We start from the raw sequence: 21,614 nt of genomic DNA on the forward strand, positions 1-21,614 counted from the left end.
CCCCCACCCCCCATCAGCCGTCCTCAGCTTCCTCACCCTTAAACCAGAGACTGGAGCCAGAAAGCGTCATTTGCTCTGAGAAGCTCTCCCAGACACTCCTTCCCTGCCACTGCGCTCAGGAATTTACAGTGTGAGGGTCCTTCCCCTGCCAGACAGGGGACTCCCAGAAGGGGAGGAGGAATGGGGGTGGGGAGAGGCCCAGCAGCAGAGGCACGAAGCAGCTGCCAGCAAGCGTGTGCAGCATGGCTGCAGAAGCACCTGGCATTCAGCTCCAGGTGGGCACCTTGTGGGGCCAGGGTGACCCCAGAAGCACGCTTGGGGCACCTCATCCTCAGGGTCTGAGTAGAGGGCGGAACGAGGACGTCTTTCCCCGGGGTCTGCATTCCGGGGTGAAGAGCCGGGGTGGGGTGGGGTGGGGTCGCGTGGGCTGGGCTGGGGCGGCCGGGGCCCTTCCGAACACAGGCTCTTCCTCTGCGCAGAGTTCATCCGGAGGACGGAGAGCACCCCGCGGCCCACGGCGCCCGCGCCCACCAAGGCTCCCCGCCGCAGCCGCCCCACAGCCGCTCCACTCGCGCCCACCTCGCGGCCGGCACGACCCACCCCGCGGCCGGCACGACCCACCCCGCGGCCGGCACGACCCACCACGAGGCCCGGGCGCCGTCGGGGCGGCGGGCGGCGGCGGGGACGGCTGGGCACCGCGGTCCCCGAGCCCTCGAACGGCGCCGTGCGCCTGGTGCGGCCCGCGGGCCTGAGTCCAGGCCGCGGGCGCGTGGAGGTGTTCGCGGGCGGACGCTGGGGCACCGTGTGCGATGACGCCTGGGACACCAAGGGCGCTGCCGTCGTGTGCCGCCAGCTGGGCTTCGCGTACGCCGTGCGGGCCGCCAAGCGTGCCGAGTTCGGCGAGGGTCACACGCTGCCCATCCTGCTGGACGACGTGCGCTGCACAGGCAGTGAACGCAACCTGCTGGAGTGCGCGCATGCCGGCCTGGGTTCCCACAACTGCGACCACCAGGAGGATGCCGGCGTCGTGTGCAGCCGCGAGGACCCCAATCTGTAGGCGAGCATCGTCTGTCTGTCTGGCCGGCCGGGCTGTCCATCGTGCATCCGGAGCCCGTCCACCCTGTGCGCGCCTGGTGCGTGCGCCCGAGTCTGAGGGTGGGGGGGAACGTGGGGGGTGGCCTAGGGGTGGCCCATCTGTAATGCTGTCCTGTGGTGCGTGAAGTGCACGCGTGTTCTTTGTGTGTTCCTGCCCACATGTCTTTGAAACCCCTCAGCCGCAGTATGTGTTGGAATCCGTGTGGCCCCCGTGGGTGTGTGGTTGCAGCCTGAGGTGTTCTTTGCTTACCTCCAAGCATCTCAAGCAGCCGCAGGAGCACAGTCTGCTAGAACCCTGAGCACTGAGGGCAACTGCCCTTTAAGGGCAGACATGACCTCGCTGCACTAACAGAGGCACAGCCGGTGGGTGGAGGGAGGGGTGGTGCCCTGCCCCACGGTGGGGAGTGGAAGGCCCCAGACCAGCTGGAGCGCGGCTTGAGGAACGTGGCCCAAAGGGCGTGGACCGGTGGCCTGGCAGTCAGAGTTGCTGAAGAAAACACGAAGGCATCTAGTAGGGCCAAGGGAAGTCATCAGACTAATGGGTCCAGGGTGACCCCTGGGCTGTGGCTGCCCCAGCGAGGGTCAGGCTGCCGAGGAGGAGGCGAGTGCCGGGGTGGGCTGGCAGGGAGCAGTGAATGACCCGGGAGAAGCCTTCTGGGCCTCAGCATCACGCTGGACCCAGCCACTCCCAGCACCACGGTCGCTGGTGAGGCTTCAGATTTCTCCACTTCCAAGCCGGTGCCGGGGCCGCCCCTGTCACCTCCATTCCCCGCCCACCTGCTCAGCGAAATCCCAGGGCACCCTCTGCCTCCTCAGCCCAACCCCGGGGCCGACCGGGCTGCGGACCCCGTGAGACCGCTGATGCTCTATCACCGGGTGCTGTGCCAACAGCGTGACTGTTTACAAACCCGCTTCCTGCCTCTTCTCTGACTCACACCTGCCTGGAAGCGGGGGGAGCGGGTGGGAGAAGGGGACTGCAGCCTCTGTCCTGCTCACAGGTGGAAGTGCCTTTGCCCACTAAGGGCCGCAGCCTTGGCTCATGCCAGGCCGGTCAAGGGGCACCAAAGATGGCTGGGCTCAGCCTCTGATAGCGGGCCAGGGAGGGGAAGCAGATAGGTGGTCACCGGGCAGTGAGGACCGGATATGGCCCGTGTCGGGGGAGTGGGGGAGGGCTCTGGGTGGGGCATCCCAACCCAACCTGGGTGTTGTCCTGGGAGTTGAGCTGACACTAGGGATGGTGTGCCTGGCAGAGGAAATGGTGCAGGCAAAGCCTGTCGGGGTCTCCCAGCTGCTCGCTGAAGCTGAGTGTGGAGTATGAGGCTGCAGAGAGCAGCTTTAGGGTCACCCTCTCGAATTCCCCCCTACCTCTGCCCTAAGTGGGGTAGGCGAGGGACCCAGACCCTTGTGGCTCCTCTAACCCTGTTGAGCCCCGCGTGGAAGCCACCATTAACCCTGCCACTGAGTGTGGCCTGTGTGCTGGGCACCGTCGTAAGAACGGTGCCGCATACCTGAAGTCATTCAATCCCCGCAACAGCCCTCTTCCTCCCCTTTTACAGATGAGGAAACTGAGGTGCACAGAGCTTAAATATCTTAGCTGAGATCACCCAGCCAGGGAGGGGGAAGCCAGATTTGAACACGAGCTGGCTAGCCCTAGCACCCGCCAGGTGTATAACCACTGAACCCCCAGCTATACCCACAGAAAGTCTCAGCATGGCCCAGGGCCCCTGCCCGCTGTAGGCTGCCAGCCTTGCTGGGAAATAGCTGATGGAGACCCCCGTGGGCCCCTTCTGCCAAGCAGGTGGCTGTGCCACCTCCCACTGCCCAGGGGTGGTTGACTGGGCATCTTCTAGGTCCCCGGGACATCTGGAAGTGCTAGGAGCTGGGAGGCCCGTGGGGACCATCCAGGCCGAACTCCTCACTGGCTGCTGGGGAAATGAACCTGGGAGGCTGAGTGTCCCAGGCCTTTGGTCAGATGGGGCCGAGCTAAGACGAGAGCCCAGGGAAGGCAGCCCTCGGGGCCCTCAGAGCAGGGCAGCACCATGGCCCTGCTCAGCGGAAGGGCCAGGGCTGTTGGTCCCTCTGGCTTAGAGGTGGGGTATGGCTTTTAGCAGCCTCTGCCTCCTCGTCCTAGGGCTCCTCTGTGCTCTTTCCTGCCCCTCCCCACCCTGTAGAGCCCCCTTCTTCAGTTCAAGGCCTGGAGGACATGACGCCACAAGGCGGGGCCTGGGAGGTGGGCACCTCCCACTGCACCTCAGCACCTGCAGCCTGGGGCCACCATCTGGGGCCCGTGGCACTTTCCCCAAGTGGCAAGGGGGAGTGGTCCAGCCCTCCGCTGGGCCCTGAGTGTCACTGTTGTTTGTTGGGGCAAGTAGGGGAGGTCCCAGGCCCCATCACTCCTCTGGGCAGTGCTGGCCTTGGCCTGTCAGTGTTGCAGGAAGGGTGCTCCCCCTCCCATCACCCCTCAGGCTCCAAACAAGGCTGAGGCCTGCCTGACTCCTGAGAAGGAGCCTCACAGAGACACACTATTGTTTTACTAGTAATAATAAGGGCAGGTGGCTGACATTGGCTGAGCACTTACTATGCCAGGCACTGTTCTAAAGACTTTATATATTAGTCACTCTTTAATCCTTGTATTAACTCTATGAGGTAGGTGCTAGGGTCACTCTCCCACCCATTTTACAGATGTGGAAGCTGAGGCCCAGGGGGCCTTAGTTACTTGTCAAATGTCACACAGCCAATATTAGAAACCAGGCAGCCTGGCTCTGGAGCCCCAGCTGTGGGCTGTCACGCTGTGCTACCTCAAGAGCACTGAATTCAGTGTCCCCCTCGTTGGGCCCCATGATTGTGCAGATGGGGACACAGGCCCAGGGAGGGGCAGGGTTAGGCGCAGACTCCCTGTCCAGTGCTCCTTTCACTCCACCACCAGCCTCAGTAAGCCAAGGGAGCAGTCACAAGTGACTCTGTCCCCAGGGACTTTGATCCTGCCTCTGAGTCCTCTAAAGTCTCTGGGGATGGAAGCTAGTCTGGGCCAAGGCTCCCCGAGATCCCTATAGGCCTCTGCCCTCACTGCCTCTAATCTGGCCTCCAGTCAGCAGCTAGAGTGATCTCGCAGAACCTGTCCAGAGAGGGACTGCCTCTGCCCAGCGTCACACAGCTTAGTTCTGGAGCCCTTGGAGCCACCGCTGCAGGGATGTCCCAGGTGTGGCCCAGCACCCAGGACTGCATCCATGGTGTCAGCCTCAGGTAACAACACTCCAGGTCTCTGGCTGGGCCTCATTTGTTCCCTGTTCACCTGCATCCCTCTGGCAAGCCTCGACTGGGCTGGGCCCTAGGTGGCCACCTTTCTCCTCTGATGACAGGAAAGGCCCACTGTCCCTGGCAGCCCTGACAGCTTCAGTCAGTGGCTGAAGACAACCAAGCTAGGGAGCAACCTTCAGCTCCCCAAGGCATTCCTATGTTTACACTTTGCAAATGCTTGGCTGGGAGACAACGCCTGGGATGTTAGGGTTCCAGCCTTGACTGTGTGACCTTGGCAAGGTCACTTAACCTCTCTGAACCTCATTGGAAAACAGAAGTAATCAGCAGGATTATTGGAAGAAAAATGAGGTAACGTTTACAAACATGCCCAGGACGTTCCGTATTGTTCCTGCTCAGTAGCAGGCTGTTGGCGCCCACATTGGCAGCTGCCATCTGCACAAGACAGGGTGGGAGGGGCATGCCAGGTAGAGGGACCAGCATGAGAATGACCCAGGGACAAATCCTCAAAATGGGAGGAAGATGAGCCCCTTCAGCTAACATGTAGAACCCACATCTTTTTTTTCTTTTTTTTTTTTTTGCGGTACGCGGGCCTCTCACTGTTGTGGCCTCTCCCATTGCGGAGCACAGGCCCCGGACGCGCAGGCTCAGCGGACGTGGCTCACGGGCCTAGCCGCTCTGCGGCATGTGGGATCTTCCCGGACCAGGGCACGAACCCGTGTCCCCTGCATTGGCAGGCAGACTCTCAACCACTGCGCCACCAGGGAAGCCCAGAACCCACATCTTCTTGTGGGAGCATCTGTCCTCTGGTCCTGCTGCTAAAAACTAACCTTTATCGATCACTAACTATATGCCAGATGCCTCAGGTATGCAGAATCATTTAATCCTCACAACTACCCCATTAGGCACCCCTGACACTGCGGACAAAAAAATGTTGCCTGCCATCCTGGTAAACGATGAATGTTGCCCGCCATCAAGCCATCAGCCACTGCAGCCACCCGCTATGGTGCGCCCTGAGGGGAATTCAAGATGGAGAAAAACTGGATACTGGCCCTGATAGTTAAGATGCATGTCTAAGGAATAATTTCAATGAGCCCAGACTCTTACATCTTCAGCACTAAAATCATTAACTTGAGATGTCTGGTTTTTGTGATTAGCAGTAATCTTTTGATGTTTGACTACATGTTTTTTATTTTCAGCAAAAACTCTTATATATGTATCCTGGCTCCACCCTGACCTCTTTGGAACAGTTCCCGAGCTATCTGAGAGGCTGTCTCCCAGGCTGTAGTCCTCAGCAATGTCCCCAAATAAAACATAACTCCCAACTTTTAGGTTGTACATTTTTCTTCAGTCAACAGCTCCTTTCCAGATGATCTCCAAGTTGGCTATGTGACTGGGTCCCTTATTCAGAGGGGGAGTTAGCTTTGAACCAAGGAGCCTGATCTTTCTCTTTCCCTGGTTACTGTGCCCGTGCCCTGCCAGGCCACTCAAGTGAGGGCAGCTACTTCAGAGCCACCTCTTGTGCCTGCATCTCCCTCAATGATTCCTCCTAGGCAACCACTTCCTGTATGGAAGCCATGTGGCCAGTAGCTACCACAGTGGATAGCATTTGTCCAGACCTTCCCAGTGAAGGGCCGGGTGGTTGGCCACATGCTTCCAGGGAACTCCCTCTGCTGGGGGCTTGCAGTGCTGCCTGTCCAGGCAAAGGGCTTACCCTGGGAGCATCAGTGTACAGTCTTAAGCGTTCCCTGATGCTCACAGGAGAGCCGGGAGGCTCAGATGAGGTGGCTATGGGACAGAGCCAGAGGTCACTGGTATTGACCCACGCACCAGAGTTGGACAGGTTCACACTGACAAATGTACCCTGAGGCTGTCCCATGCCTGCCCCAGACTGTGGCCAGAGCAGTTTAAGATCTGGTCCTGCCCTCAAGGAACAATTGTTTGGTGCCCTCCCTTCAAATTGCCCCCAACCCCTGGAGGTTTCACAACCTAGGAGGGTCTGTCCCGGTCTCCCCGCCTCCCTCTCCCCTGCCCCTCAGGGCCAGCCAGTGCGTGCCTGTGGCTGCTTCTCACCACCACGTGGGGGCAAGGTGGCAAGCCACCATCTCCCAGCCCTAGGGGGAGGCTGGTGCTCCCCCTAGGATGGGGCCCCATCCCCCGAGCTGGAATGGATGTCCAGCGTGCCGTGCTGGGGGCAGAAATCCTGTCTCCTCCGTGCTGGACCCCACTCTTAAAGCTTGGCCCTCTCTGACACCCCATAGCCCACACGCCCCAAACACTCATGCCCCTGGTGGGGACTGTCCCTGGCTGTACCTGGGAAGGAGGTATACAGGCCTTCTCTGTTTTTCCCAAACCTCTCAGGATTCTGGGACTCTGGCCCAGGGGCATGTCCTTTTCGCAGAAACCCAGCAGCATCTAAACTCTTTGGGCACCTCCTCCCCGGCTGTAAGGATCTTTATCTGGATTAGGAGGGGGCACACCTGGCCCTTCCCATCCACTGCTTTCCTTCTGGGTTGCTCCTGAGTCTAAGAATTGGGAAGTAAAAAGCCCAGAGCTGGCCTCTTCTGTCATACCCGGACTGGTAAGAAGAAGCAGGTTATAAAAGGGAGGAAAGTCTTCGTTAGTAGTTCGAAAATACCCTTTGGCCACCCCGGGCACATTTCTCGCTTTCGCGCTTGACGGGGACTTTCCGTAACCAGATTTTCACCCACTCCAACCCTTCGGACTTGGGTCAACGCCTCGGACGTTGCGGCCGCGGTCCCCCAGTGGGGCTTCCCCTTGGTCTGGGTGCCAGCCGTGTGCTCTTCATTCGCAGGCATAGGCCTCCCTGTGTCCCCGGGGTCCTCTTCACCTGCCCCGTGTGGACAGGCCGGGCAGGGGAAACCAGCTTTGGAGGTTGGGGTTTCAGGGAGAGGTATGGGAATAGTCGGCGTGATACAGAAACTTGGAGGCTGGGATGGGGTTTCCAGGAAGGTTTAGGGAGAAAGGAAAGGGCCTAGGAACGCGCGCAGAGAGAAACGCCGTTATTTGGGGGCGCCAAACCGGGCTGAGCACCCAGCAGGATTTAGCGCCGCCGCCAGGTCAGCAAGCGCCGAGGAATTAGGGTTGCCAGGGACAACGCGTTCTGGGCGGAGCTGCTGTTGGGGTGGAGCTTGAGGGATGTGGGCGGAGCCTTGGGAGGCGGAGAGAAGGCCGAGCGGGGGTGGGTCTGAGCCAGAAGTGGAGTTGTGATTGGTGGAGATCACATGCTCTGGGCGGGGCCTGGGAGCTGGGAGGAGACAGTGTTGATGTTAGGGCGGAGCTTCAGAATGGGCGGGGCGAAGCCGGGGCCGGTCCCGAGAGCTGGAGCCGGAGGCGGAGACGTGGTTGGTGGGGACCGAGCTCCTGGGAGGGGTCGCAGCCGGCGGGGGCGGAGCCGAACGGGCGGGGGCGGTGCTGGGTCGCGCCAGGCCTGGGGCCGAGGCGGCGCGCGGCGCTGACAGCTGAGTCGGCTCGCGGCCTCCCGCCCCCTCCGTGCCCGGCACCGACCCCGGCCTGGCCTGCCCCGGAGCCATGAGCCCCGGGTTGCTGATGCTGCTCGGCAGCGCCGTCCTGGTCGTCTTCGGCCTCTGCTGCACCTTCGTGCACCGCGCTCGCAGCCGCTACGAGCACATCCCCGGGCCGCCGCGGCCCAGGTGAGCGGGGGGTGGGGGCGGGGACCTGGATGGGGCTCTCGCATGGGGGGCCGGGGGACCGCGTCCAAGCCGGCATCGGGTCCAGCCTTGCCATTGCGCGCGGCCGCTTGGAAACGGCGGCAGGGAGAGGGGCGCTAACTATTCTTAGTAACAAATTACTCACAGCCGCAGCAGCTGCTCGGCGCCCACCGCTCTGCTGGGCCCCGAAAACGTGATGGCAGCGACAACCCTGTTAGGTAGGCGCTATTGTTACCCCATCGTTCAGACGAGGAGACTGAGGCGCGCAGAGGCAAAGTCACCTGCCCAAGGTCACACAGTTGGTAAGCCTAGATTTAAACCCAGGTCAGCCTGGTTCTAAAGTGGGTGCTCTTAACTTTGGGACTTGGATGGGGTCACTCAACCTGGGTTGTCATACACTGTACTTTGGCCACATCCCCCCTCTTTTTTAAAAATTTCTGTCCTGGTATCTCCTTTTTGTCTTCTCCTTAGTACTTCCATTCCATCCTCGGCCCTCACCCCACTCACCTTACCTGCCCCCCACTCCACCAGAAGCACACCTTTCTGAAGCTTAAATCAGACGTGTCATTTCTGTGCTCCAAAGGCTTCCCATCACTTAGAACTAAATCTGATTCTAAATTAAGTCTACTCGGGCCAGCAAGGCCCCTGCTGAGCTCTCAGAACCCGCTCTGTACTGTTCTAACCCCTTGCTTGCTCACTGCTGCCTCCAGTTCTTTCTGCATGCACCCACCCCAGCTGAATCCCTCCTCCCGGGCCTTCCTGTTCCCCATCCACCCTGTATAAAGCCCACCTCCTAGCTCCAAACTCTGGGGCCATCATCCCTGAAGTTACCTTCTTTTCACCTGTTGACTGTCTGTTCACCTGTTGACTGTCTGTCTCCCCCTTTAGAATGTGAGCCCTGGGAGGGCAGGGATACTGTGTGTTCACTTGTGTATCCCCAGAGCCTGGGACATTGCAGATGCTCAATAAATATTTGTTGACTGAATGAATAAACAAGGGTATTAGACACACTTTTTAAAACCTCAGGACACCAGCATTTTGGAAGGTACCCACCTCCAGCACAAGCCGGATGCCCTGGCATTTGAAGCCTGAATCCCTGCTTGGTGGGTTCGGGAAAGATCTCTAGCTGGGGACACAGGGAGGCAACTGTTCCCCCTGCCAGCTCTCTCCTCCCAGGTGCCCTCTCCCACCCTTTTCCCTTACTTTGCAGCTGTGTCTTCCCCTCCATCTAGATGGTTCTTCCCCCAGCCTTCTAGGCTTGTCTTAAATGCCAGCTCCTCAGGGAGGCCCTACCTGCTCCCACACGCAAATATATTTTGTTCATTTTATAAACTCTAAGTCACCTGAATGGTAATTGGGTAACTATTTGTGCTACCTCTTGTTAAGTGTCTGTCTCTCCCATAGGCCTGTGTCTGTCTTGTTCACTGCTGTGCCCCTGACATCTAGCTCAGCAGCACCTGGTCCATGCACAGTAGACCCTGGATAAACTCTGATCCAAGGTGGATGGTGGAAGTCTCCTGCCAATTCTGTTAGGTACACTCTCACCCTTTCAGGTTTTCAAATCAGCCATCAAGAGCTTGGAATTGAATGAGTTCTGTGCTCATTCTGATAGGTCTCCTCATGACTTGACCTTCTCATAAATCCAAGTGCTTCAAACGCTGCAGACCTGAGCCAATCTCTGTGTCTTAAGAAGAGAGAACTTAAATCAAGCTCCTCTCGGCTACTCTCCCCACATCAATTTTTTAAATTGCATTAAAAAAAATAAAGTTATGTATGCCATAATGTTTATCCCTTTAAAATGTACAATACAGTGCTTTTTAGTATAGTGATGGAGTTATGCAACCATCACTGCTAGTTCCAGCACATTTTCATCACTGCAGAAAGAAATCCCATAACCATTAACTGTCACTCCTCATTGCCCCCGGAACTCCCATAGCCCCTGACAAACACTAATCTGCCTTCTGTGTGTATAGATTTGCCTGTTTTGGACATTTCATATAAATGGACTCATACAATATTTGACCTTTTGTGTCTGGCTTCTTTCACTTAGCAGAATGTTTCCAAGGGTCATCCATGTAGTAGCATGTGTCCATATATCTTTCCTTTTTATGCCTGAATTCTCCCTCAAGTCTTACACCACAAAATCTACATGTGACCTACAGGTCTGGGGGTGGGTGGAGGAGGCTGAATATAATTTGGGTTGGGCTCTTTATTCTAAGGAGTTCAACTGAACAATGCATATACAAAAAGATTTTGGATTAAAAATTGGTTGGTGGTCAAATACAAAACTGCACTAAATGAACGTTCTGGAACCTCTTTTTAGCATAAATCAAATGCTTTGGCATTCAAAGCCTGGATCCCCAAACCATGATTGGCAACACCATGGTTGACAAGAAATCTGTGTGTATTGGGTCTCCAGTAGTGTGCTTTAGGGCTTTGCCAGCTTGCAGGCAAGGAACCCTCTGCCCTGCAAGAGTCACCGGCAAGATGCCCTCCCTGAGTGCCCTGCTTCTGTGTGCTGGTTACAGACAACATCCTACTGCAACGATCCATGTAACAGCTGAAAACTCAGACCCCATGTTCAGATCCCACACAAACACTTGTAGCTTCTGTATTTCTCTGTCACTGCTCTGAGCTTCCTCATCACCCCCCACTCTCCTGGTAGTGTGGGATGAATGTAAACTTGACAATGAAAAGTCTCTCTCTCAGTTTTTATTTCTTTTGTAATAAGTTTTTCAAAACTTCTGGGCAGTGTTGCTTCTCTCCACCCTCTCCCGCTTGCCGAGCTGCCAGGCCTGGGGGCTGTTCGACCGTTGCTGGGTGGTTCTCGGTGATGGTGGAGACCTATGGCTGGCTCTGCTGGGTGGCACATCCAGGGGACTTGGGGTGCCCAGCTGAGCACTCAACCACCGCATCCCTCTGGCGCGAGGCCCTTTCCTGGCCCCGCACCCTCACCCTCACTCCTAGTGGGTGGCCCACCCCTCAGCCATCTCGTGGGCTCCCCCCACCCCTCTGTGTGGCCTCCCTGTGGGCTCTCCAGATGACTTCTGCTCCAGTACTGTCCGAAACTTTCTCTGCCCACAGGAAACCTCGGATTCCCACTGTGCCAGTCGCAGGGTTATAGGAAACCATGCGTGCTGGGGACCGGGCAGGGGAGGGGGATTTTTGCCCTCTCCTCTCTCCCTGGGCTGCTCTGCCATATCCTGTCTACCACCAGGGGCACACCAGGTGGGCTTCGGTCCGCCCCTCCCCATCCCAGGAGTCTACCATCCCCTCCCTTCCATCATCCCTCATCTGCTGGTTTCTAACCCCTGGTATCCGGGCCCTGCCTTCGCCTCCCCCAGCGCCCCCTGCAGGAACAGGAAGGAACGGGTCGTAGGCTCCTTTCTTGCCTGGCAGTGAGGACCCCACGCCACGCCATGCCCTTGACCTTCTTGAGGTGTCACTCACCTGCCTCCCCAGGTGGCTCTGGACTCCGGTGCTTAGGGTGGAGACTCCCAGGCCTGTGAAGGTGAGGAGGGTGCAGACTCTGTTCTCACTCAGGTGCCTCAAAACCGAGAATCTTCTCTCCAAACCTGCAGCCTTGGGGAGTGGCCATGGGTGCTAGATTATTCTGGAAATACAGCCAGTCATGTGTGATGTCCACGGTCCATCTTGCTGCAGGCGGGGCGGTGTAAGTTCAAAGCCACTCACGTCGAGCGGGCGTGGCTGCCTGGCGCCGCCCCCCCCCCCCCAGCTTCCTAACGCAGGCCCGCTCTCTCCTCAGTCCCTCACCTCCCGCGCCAGCCAGCGCATGCTCAGCCTTTATTCTCACCTCCTACTTCCCTGAGCAAATGAACAGCCTGAGACAACTTCCTTCCAGGGCTCTGCCGCCAGATCAGCCCCCTTGCCTGCCCTGAGCCCACGTGCCTTCCCCCCGGGACCTCGGTGCTCCCGGCCAAGGATGCCCGCCCCCACGCCCCCACTGCTCCGAGACTCCAGCAATGCCCCCTCTCCTCCGTCATCACTTTTCCTTCTCTTCTGCATCATTCCTATTTTTATGTAATAGGCTGCAACACAAACCTCTTCCCCCTCATTCGCTCCAGCTGCCGCCCCCCATCCCAGCTTTGCACGCCCACAGCAACACCTCCGTCCGAAGCCTGCCTGTCTCTGGCCCCTGTTCCTCCCTCCCCTTCTCTCTTGAATCCACCGCCCGTCAGGCTCTGGCCTCCACCTCTCCACACAACAGGGTTTGATCAAGGCCCCAGTGACCTCCGTGGAGCTACACGCATGGTCAGCACTTGGTCCCCATCTCGCCCAGCCCCTCCGCTGCTCGGGGCAGGGCGCATCCCTACCTCCTCCTTGAAGCCTTTCTTCTCAGGTTTGCCCCTCTCTCTCCCCTGCATCTCCTGCTCAGTCTTCCCGGCTGGTTGTCCCTTTACTGCCTGTCCCCCCAACCGTGGCTCACTCTTGGGGCCTCTTCCCTGTCTACACCCACCCCTTGTGGTCTAACCCAGTCTGTCAACACCACTTCTCCGCTGAGGAGTCTCGCACTGACACCTCTAGCTGGGAGCTCTTCCCTGAACTTCAGCCTCAGGTGCCTACCTGCCTGCTTCCCTTCCGTGTTAGACGGGCAGCGCACACCTAACAGCTCCAAGGCTGGCTCCCAGTTTCATCCACTTGTCTCAGGTTGGTTCCCAGAAGCCGATCCTGAGACAAGAATCGAAGTGTAAGTAGTTTGGGAGGAGTGATCCTGGTGGGGTTAGGGATTGGATGGAGAGAGAAGGTCAGAAGGTCAATAAAGCAAATTACCTCTGGGGGCAACTGAGATGCAGCCCCCCTGGGGAACTCTGGGACCCGGTGGAACACAGGCTCCCCCCACCCCACCACGAGGTGGAGGGAGAGGGGATCATTGATGGAGGGCTGCTCAGGGCGGTGTTGAGCTGGAATTTCCAGGCTACTCCGCCTGCAGGCAGAGCCAAGAGAGCGCAGGGCAGAGACTCGGTTTCTGGCCTTTGGAAGCCTCTCCACCTGCAAGGACAAGGGTGGGGGCCGAGTGCAACAGTGTCTGCTGCCCCCACCAGACCCCCTCTCAGTCCTCCTCACCTTAGTGAGTGGCAGCTCCATCCAACCTCCCAGCGGCCCAGGCCAAAAGCCCCAGGGTCATCCCTGACCCCTGTCTCACACCCCACATCCAGCCCATCAGCAGGTCCCCTTGGCTCCGCCCACCTTCACGTACATTCAGACTCTGACTTCTCATCTCCACTCACAGCCCCCTCACTGGTGCCCCTGCTTCTATCCCTGCCCCCCACCTGCCCTGTCTACTCTCAGCTCTGCAGCAGCAAGGACAATTCATTTAAAACCCAGTTCAGATCCCATGTCTGTTCTGCTCAAAACCCTCCAGTAGCCCCCACTTCACCAAGCTCAAAGCAAAAGTTTGGATAACAGCCCACAAGGCCGTACACGATCTTCCCCCATCCTGGTGACCTCATCGTGCACCAGGTTCCCCTCAAGCACTCTGCTCCAGCCACACCGCCTCCCTGCTGTTCCTTGAACTTACCAAGCACTCTCCTACCTCAGGACCTTTGCACCTACGATTCCCTTTGCCTGGAATGTTCGTCCCCCAGATACCTACATGGCCAAGTTCCTCACTTCTTGCAGCTCACATGTCACCTTCTTAAAGGGATGTTCCCTGACCTGCCTATTTACAGTGATCCTCCTACACCCATCCCCAGCAGCTCTCCTTACCTCCCCCAAGTCTGATTTTTCTCCCATCACTGTCTGACTCCCTGTTTACTTACGTATTTATTTATTCACTCTGTCTCCTCCCAGGAGAATGTGAGTGCCATGACCCAGAAAACCCCAATTGCAGTTTTGGTGTCGCCCATTCTGGAAGCTGTAGTAAGTGAGCTTGATGGGAATAAAGTTAAACAGGAGACAGGAAGTCACCAGTACCTTGGAATGTGCCTAAGGTGACACCACACAGGCTTGTTTACAATCTGGTAATCGCACTGCCGAGTTAGCATGACCAAACTATGTCCTGGTGAGAAGGACCGTGGGGCACCCTGGTAACAGCCACGCACCTGGGGCCAGGTGACTTCCTCTTCCCAGCCTCGGTTGCCCTACCTATTAACTACGTTAATAATAGACCTACTTCAGGAGGTGTGGGGAGTTCAGATGGGGTCAAGCTCATCATGGGGCCCAGCATTTAGTAAATGTTCCATGAATGTCTCGGGTTATTCCTCATGCCAGCCCCCAATCTCTGCACCAGCGAGATGGTTTTATCCCTCTCCATCTTTCTAAGAAAGCTTCTGGAGCCAGTCAGACTGGGATTTGCATCCTGCCTGGTGACCCTGAGCCAGGACTGTACCTCTCCGTGCCTCAGTCCTCCCATCTGTGAAGTGGACCTGATAATGCCAACTTCACAAGGTCCTGTGGGGAAGGGAGCACTCTTTGATGGTGACTTCCGGTCATCTTAATGTTTCCCATTTCTTCTAGTTTCCTTCTAGGACACCTCCCCTACTTTTGGAAAAAGGATGAGGTTTGTGGCCGCGTGCTCCAAGATATGTTTTTGGATTGGTGGGTCCTAACTTGTCATTTGTTGCCCCTACTCCAGTCTCTGCCCCTCACGAGCCAGCTTCCCCCAATCCCCTAACCCCCAGTCCAGCACACACCCACCTCCCCAGCCCAGGTCACCCCCACCCCCAGCAGTTCCTACTCTGAGGCACACAAGGGTGGTTCAGAAGGCAAGCTCTGCCTTTTGCCAACTTCGTGGCCTTAGACCAGGCATCAGAAGCTCTCTGAGCCTCAGTTTCTTCATCTGTAAATTGGGTGGGGGTATGACTAGGTAACAGTCATTGTTTAGGGTGGTGCTTTACACTTTTCAGAGACGTGATATTGCTTGATTCCCAGCACAACGTTTTGGGGCAAAGGAGGAGGTTAGCAACCCTATTTCATGGATTTGGAAACTGAAGGCAGTGGGGGATGTGACTCAGCAGTGAGTCAGCAACAAGGCAGAACCTTGGCCCCAGACCCCTGCTGAGACCCGCCCCGCCCAACTCCCCCCCTCCCCGCCAGGGATGGGATGCCCTGTTTCTCCAGCTGAGCCTGGGCTGATCTGATGACATTCACATCTCTGGTAGTTGACAGCCTCCTTTGCATCACTTTGGTTCCCAGGGCTAAGAAGTACGGACCTGTCGTGCGGGTCAATGTCTTCCACAAAACCTCGGTCATCGTCACAAGCCCCGAGTCGGTCAAGGTAGGAAACAGAGTGGTTTCCAAGGGGAGCCCTCCTCTTCCCTGGGATGGGTGCATGAAACTCTACCCCAGGGACTGTGGGAGAAACGTTCCAGAGTCACGCACATTTGGGCTGGTTTCCCAAGGATCCTGAAGGGAACAGCATCTTTCCCTCTAACCACCCACTTTTTGGCAGTGGGGTTGGGGGGCTCCTAAAAGCAGGGCTGTTTGATGTGGGCCTGAGTTCTTGTTAGACTCTTCTGGGTTGGGAGTTTTGCCCAGCTGGTGCACATGTGTCTGGTTAGTTCACCTCTCTTCGAAGTTCCTTCATCTGCGAGGTGGGATTATAACCCCTTTCTTTTAAGACTATGATGGGAACTAAATATTGATCCATTTATTTAACAAATAAAGGGTCAAAAGATGCTTCAACATGCACTTTTCTATGTACTTCACAATTATTAACCCATTTAATCCACAGAGGAGTAGGGACTCTTATTAGTCCCCATTTTAGAGGTGAGGAAAGAGAGACAGGCAGCATTAGTTGGCCTATAATATGTGCAGGATGGTGTCTGCCATATACGTACTAAGAATAGCCACTTGGCAGAACTGGGCTTAAATCTGGGCTCTGCCACCAACTGGCTATGGAACCTTGGACAAATTACTGTTTCACTCTGAGCCATAATTTCCTCGTCTGTAAAATAGGGATGATGCCTCGCTTACAGGTGGTTGTAAGAATGGAACTGATGAATTGGGAGATTGGGATTGACATATATATACACTAATATGTATAAAATAGATAACTAATGAGAACCTGCTGTGTAGCACAGGGAACTCCACTTCGCTGTACAGTAGAAACTAATACAACATTGTAAAACAGCTATACCCCAATAAAATAAAATTTAAAAAAGAATGGAACTGAAATAATGTGTGTGAACCATCTAGCCCGTGCATGGCACACAGCAGGTGCTCAATAAATGATTGTGCTGTTATTCTCATGGTGGGTACTGAGCAGATGTGTGGGGATGATGCTCTGCTTAGACAGTGGCTGTGGTGACACTAAGGGGGATAATATACAACTTGGGGTCTAGATCACAAGACAAGTTGAATGAGCATGGTGTCTCTAACAGGATGTTAAAAGTCATTTTATTTTTAAAAAGTTTCATTGCAAATACAGACACATGCCTTAAGACTTTTTAAAGCATGCTACCAAAAACCATACACTAGACCTTCATGATGCTCAATGAGATAAGAACTTGAAAGATATATATTAATATGATGAATTACATTGCTTAACATTCAAGTGTTAAATCAGTACTTCCTGGTCATGATACAATTTGTTCCTGGATACATGGATACAATTTGCTCATCTTTTGTTAAGAATTTTTGTTTCTATATTTTTTCTTCTCTTGATCCCTGGCTTTGGGATCAGGTTAATAGGCCTCATTAGATCAGTTGGGAAATGTTCCCTCTCCTCTGTTTTCTGAACGAGTTTGTATAGGAGTAGTGTTATTTCTTAACCTTTAACGTTTGATAGAAGTTACCAGTGAAGCCATCTGGGCTTGGCATTTTCTTTCAGGGAAGTGTTTTTGTTTTCTTTAAATTATGCAGTCAATTTTTAAAGTTGATATATGGCTATTAAGATTTTCTATTTTTTCTTGAGTTTTGTATCTTTCAAGGAATTTCTCCTAAATTGTTGAAACTACTGATATAAAGTTCCACAATATTTATTTATTAACTTTATCATGTCTACTGGATCTCTGGAAATGTCCCCTCTTTCGTTCCTGAGAACAGTAATTTGGGTTTTCTTTTATCTTATTGAACAAACTGGCAAGAGGTTTTTCAATCATATTCATCTTTTCAAAGACCCACCTTTGGTTTTATTGGTTTTCTCCATTGTTTGTTTCCTATTTTATTGATTTCTGCTCTTTTTTATTTCCTTCCTCTGCTCACTTTCAGTTTGTTCTTGTTCTAATTTTTTAAGGTGATAGCTTAGATAATTGATTTTAGATTTTGTTTCCTTTCTAATACAGGCATTTAAAGCTTTACATTTCCCTGTAAGCCCTACTTTAGCACAAATATACCACACATATCAATATGTTGTGCTTTTATTTTCATTCAGTTTAAAATAATTTCTTAATTCCCTTGTGATTACTTCTTTGAACCATGGATTATTTAAATGTGTGTTATTCAATTTCTAAGTATTATAAGATTTTCCAGATATTTTTCTTTTATTGATTTCTAATTTAATTCTGTAAGGCCAGAGAAAGTGTTCTTCATGATTTCAATCCTTTAAAATTAATTGAAGCTTGTTGTATGGCCTAGTATATGGTCTATATTTGTGAACGTTGTGAGCACTTAAAAAAATATGTTCTGTAATTGTTGGAGTGTTTTAGAAATGTCAATTAGGTGAAGTTGGTTGATAGTGTTGTTTGAATCTTCTAAATCATTACTAATTTACTTTCTACACGTTCTAGCATGCAGAAAGTAAATTACTCTCTACTGAGAGAGGAGTGTTATACTTTCTAACCCCATCATGGATTTGTCTATTTTTACTCTCAGTTCTATCAATTTTGATTCATGTATTTTGAAGTTTAGTTACCAGGTGTGTACACATTACGCAAAGTTATACCTTTGTGATGAATTGATCCCTTTATCTTTAGAAATTTCCCCTTTTTCCTTGGTAGTATTCCACTTCCTGAAGTATATTTTGTTTGGTATTAATATAACCACTCCAGCTGTCTTATGTTTAGTGTTTCATGGCATATCTTTTTCTATCCTTTTCCTTTCTTTTTGGCCATGCCATGTGGATGTTAGCTTTTTTCTTTTTGGCATGCAGGATGTTAGTTCCCTGACCACGGATCGAACCCATGCCCCCTACAGTGGAAGCGCAGAGTCCTAACCACTGGACTGCCAGGGAATTCCCTCTATCCTTTTACTTTTTATCATTATTATTATTTATTTTTAAAAATTTATTTCACTTATTTGTTTTTGGCTGCACTGGATCTTTGTTGCTGCACGTGGGTTTCCTCTGGTTGCGGCGAGTGGGGGCTACTCTTCATTGAGGTGTGTGTGCTTCTCATTGCGGTGGCTTCTCTTGTCGCGGAGCACAGGCTCTAGGCATGTGGGCTTCAGCAGTTGTGGCATGCAGGCTCAGCAGTTGTGGCTTGTGGGCTCTAGAGCGCAGGCTCAGTAGTTGTGGCACACAACGACTTAGTTGCTTAGTTGCTCCATGGCATGTGGGATCCTCCCAGACCAGGGCTCAAACCCACATCCCCTGAATTGACAGGTGCACTCTTAACCACTGCGCCACTAGGGGCGCCCTATCCTTTTACTTTTAACCTATCTGGAATTTTATATTTCAAGTGGGTTTCTTATAGATAGCATATAGTGGAGTTTTGCTGTTTCACTCAATCTGAAAATCTCTGCCTTTTAATTGGAGTGCTTAGGTCATTTACGTTTAAGGTAATTATTGATATGGTTAAGTTTAAACATACCATGCTGTTATTTGTTTTCTATTTGATCCACCTGGTTTTTGTTCCCTTTTCCTCCTTTCCCACCTTTTAGATTGAGTATGTTTTAGTATTCCATTTTATATCCACTATTGCCTTATTAGCCTCTTTCTCTCTCTTTGTGGTTTTGCCCTAGGATTCATAGGATAATTTTTAACTTATATCAATCTATCTTCAAATAATATTATATCACTTCATCTCTGTTTACTTTTAAGACTTTATCACTGGGCTCAGAAATTTGATTATGATCCACGTTGGTGTGCCTTTCTTTGTGTTAATTCTATGCAGAATTCTTTGAACTTCTTGGATATGTGGGTTCCTTGAGCATATTTGTAAAATTGTAATAAATGTGTTAAAGTTCTTGTCTGTGAATTCCGTCATCTCCATTATTTCTAGGCTTGGTTATAGGTCAGATTTTCCTGCTCTTTGGCATGTCTAGTGATCTTATGCTGCACAATGGACATTGTGACTTGTACATTGCTGAGTGCTCAGTTTTGTTTTAGTCCTTTAAAGAGTGCTGGACTTCATTCTGGCAGATCACTTTGATCCTCTCCAGGTTGCTTTAAGGCTTTTGAGGGTTGATCAAGTGTAGGCTTTTACTCTAGAGCTAGTTTAGCCCCACAACTAAGGAGTGACCCTTCTGAGGACTCTAATAAAGGCCTTGTGTCTGAGGTTTAACTGTGGCCAGTGGGGACTTGAACAATTCTTAGCTTGTTTGAGCTCTGTTTAGCCTATAGTTACCCAGTAACTCTCCTTTCTCCAGAAGTTTTTTACCTGGTCTTGTGGAGTTTCACTCTACACATGCCCAGATTGGTAGTTATACAAAGATACAGGGGATCCCTGTGCAGATTTCTGCACAGGACCTCCTTCTCTGCATAGCTCCCTCCTCTTGTGTCCTCTGCCCTACAAATTCTAGGCTTTTCTGGCCTGCCTGGACTCTGACCTCTGTCTTATCAATTTGGAAAGCCTGCTGGGCTGTATTTGAGTTTATTCTTTAAGTGCCTTTGTCCTAAAATTGCCTCTGGGCAGAAAGCTGGAGTGATCCTGTATTGTACGGCTCTTGTCTTTTTTTTTTCCCCCCTTTTCCTTCTGTCATGGTTCACTGCCCATTGTCCAGTGTCCAAAAGCAGACATCGCATAATTTTTGTTTATTTTTCTGGCTGTTTATGGCCGGAGGGAAAGTGCCTAGCAGTTACTCCTCCATGGGCAGAAGTGCACTGTCAGAATGGGCAACAGGAGAAGGCAGCAAGGTGCTGGGGGTTCCCTGTGCATCCCTCATGCCCCAGAGCCCAGCTCACTGGGCCAAACAAAGGATCTGTAGTTCCAGGGACAGCAGGCTGTGGGGACCCTGGTCAGAGACTGTGCTGAGGCTGTTCTGCCTCAGGGGGTGCTCCTCAGTTCAGGTTGGGAAGGGCTGGCACAGACCTTGGACTACTCAGAGGTATTTGAGTAGGGCCTGGGAAGTGGGCCTTTACTGCCAAGGTCTTTTTGCAGAAGAGGAAACCAGCAGACATAGGATAGTGACAGAACTTGGTTTACAAATGACAGTTTTGGGGTAGGGGTGGGGTCCCCGGGATGTGGCTTGTGACCTGAAGTCACCATTTCTGAGGTTTCCTTTGAGCTGAAAATTTGGCTTAGATTCCCAGGAGCTAAGTCCACAGTCACCAGCAGCCCCTGGGATTAATGGATAGCAGAGATGTCACCTTACTGTGTCCCAGTGCCCACAGGGTAAAGCCAAGCGTCCCACAGGGCAGGCTTCGGGGGTCTGGCCCGGCAGCCCCCCTGCTGCTGCCCCTCCCCCGCCTCCACACCTCCACTCCTCTGCCTGAATGCACCATGTGACAGGGGTTCTCCTGCCTGGATCACAGCCTTCTCTCCCCTCGCCCCCACAGCAAATTGCCTGGATTCAAATCCTATGTCCACCATTTACCATGTGGTGACCCTGGGCCAGTTTTAAACTTCCGTTCTTCACCTAGATGTACGATGAGCATAAAAATACCACCCACGTCTTAGGGTTGATTGGGCATTAAATGAGCTCTAGGGCGCTGGTGTGCATTTGGCATTCATGGAGCACCTGCTGTGTGCCAGGTGCCATTCTCTGCACTTTTCACGTAGAAACAATTTTCTCTTCACAGCAACCCTACCAGGCAGGTACTCTCCCGAATCCCATCTTGTAAAATAAAGAAACAGGGGCAAGGAGGTGAGTAACTCACCCAGGGTCATAGAGTTGGCAAGTGGTGGAGTGAAATATTTGAGCCAGATTCAGATTTAAGCCAGTGGAACCCACAGCCTGAGCTGTCAACCCCTGGGCTGTGCTGCCTCAAAAGCTGCTAGCTAATGTTACTGTTGCTACACTCCTGCTCTTGGTGAGGAAGTGGACCCTTCCTCCAGGAAGCCTTCCTTGACTTCCACGGCTGGGTTGGCACTAACAACACTGAATCTGTGCTGAGTGTCTCTCCTGTGTCCTAGAAGCCCTCCCACCAGGCTTCTCCCCTTCCCCACTCTGGTTTCAGAGCAGCCCAGGCCTTTTCTTGTCGCCACTTTGGAAGGTGGCGTGGTGTGGGCTCCTGAGTGTGGGCATTGGAGTGAGGAAGCCACCCTGCATCAGTCCCCAGCTGTGTGACCACAGGAAAAAATCACTTCACCCCTCTGTGCCCCACTTTCCTCATCCCTGAAAGACAGGACTTCCAGAGGGAGTAGGTGAGATCACTCATATGAGCGTTCACACCATAGCTGGCACTCAGCTCAGGGTGATTATTTGGAGGCGTGTTTCATACGAGACAAGAAAACTGCTGAGTCTTCTGCAGCCTCTCATGGGTGCACAAGCTCATGTTGTTTTTTTGGGGAT

At 53.2% G+C, this 21,614-nt stretch overlaps 2 protein-coding genes across 9 annotated transcripts in view; both read left to right on the plus strand.

Moving 5' to 3' along the window:
• Positions 1-5,827, plus strand: part of HHIPL1 (HHIP like 1) — a 30,516-nt gene extending 24,689 nt beyond the window's left edge. The window contains exons 9-10 of one of the 8 annotated variants that reach the window (XR_014015389.1): positions 480-5,356; positions 5,550-5,827. Coding sequence is in view for 2 of the 8 variants with exons in the window: in XM_081228890.1 (XP_081085016.1) it covers positions 480-1,057 (578 nt within the window). In the remaining 6 variants the exon portion in view is untranslated. Of the gene's footprint in view, positions 1-479 lie in introns of all 8 variants that reach the window. The other 7 variants (XR_014015390.1, XR_014015391.1, XR_014015392.1 and 4 more) reach the window with 7 other exon arrangements.
• A 2,075-nt stretch (positions 5,828-7,902) lies between these two features.
• CYP46A1 (cytochrome P450 family 46 subfamily A member 1) overlaps positions 7,903-21,614 on the plus strand; it is a gene marked incomplete at its 5' end in the record, with an annotated part of 34,046 nt that continues 20,334 nt past the window's right edge. The window contains 3 exons of the mRNA XM_081229184.1: positions 7,903-8,024; positions 14,520-14,600; positions 15,198-15,279. Coding sequence (XP_081085310.1) covers positions 7,903-8,024; positions 14,520-14,600; positions 15,198-15,279 — 285 coding nt within the window. The remainder of the gene's footprint in view (positions 8,025-14,519; positions 14,601-15,197; positions 15,280-21,614) is intronic.

This window comes from Mesoplodon bidens (genome assembly GCF_964165515.1).
Source record: "Mesoplodon bidens genome assembly, chromosome: 3".
Taxonomy (NCBI): Eukaryota; Metazoa; Chordata; class Mammalia; order Artiodactyla; family Ziphiidae; genus Mesoplodon; species Mesoplodon bidens.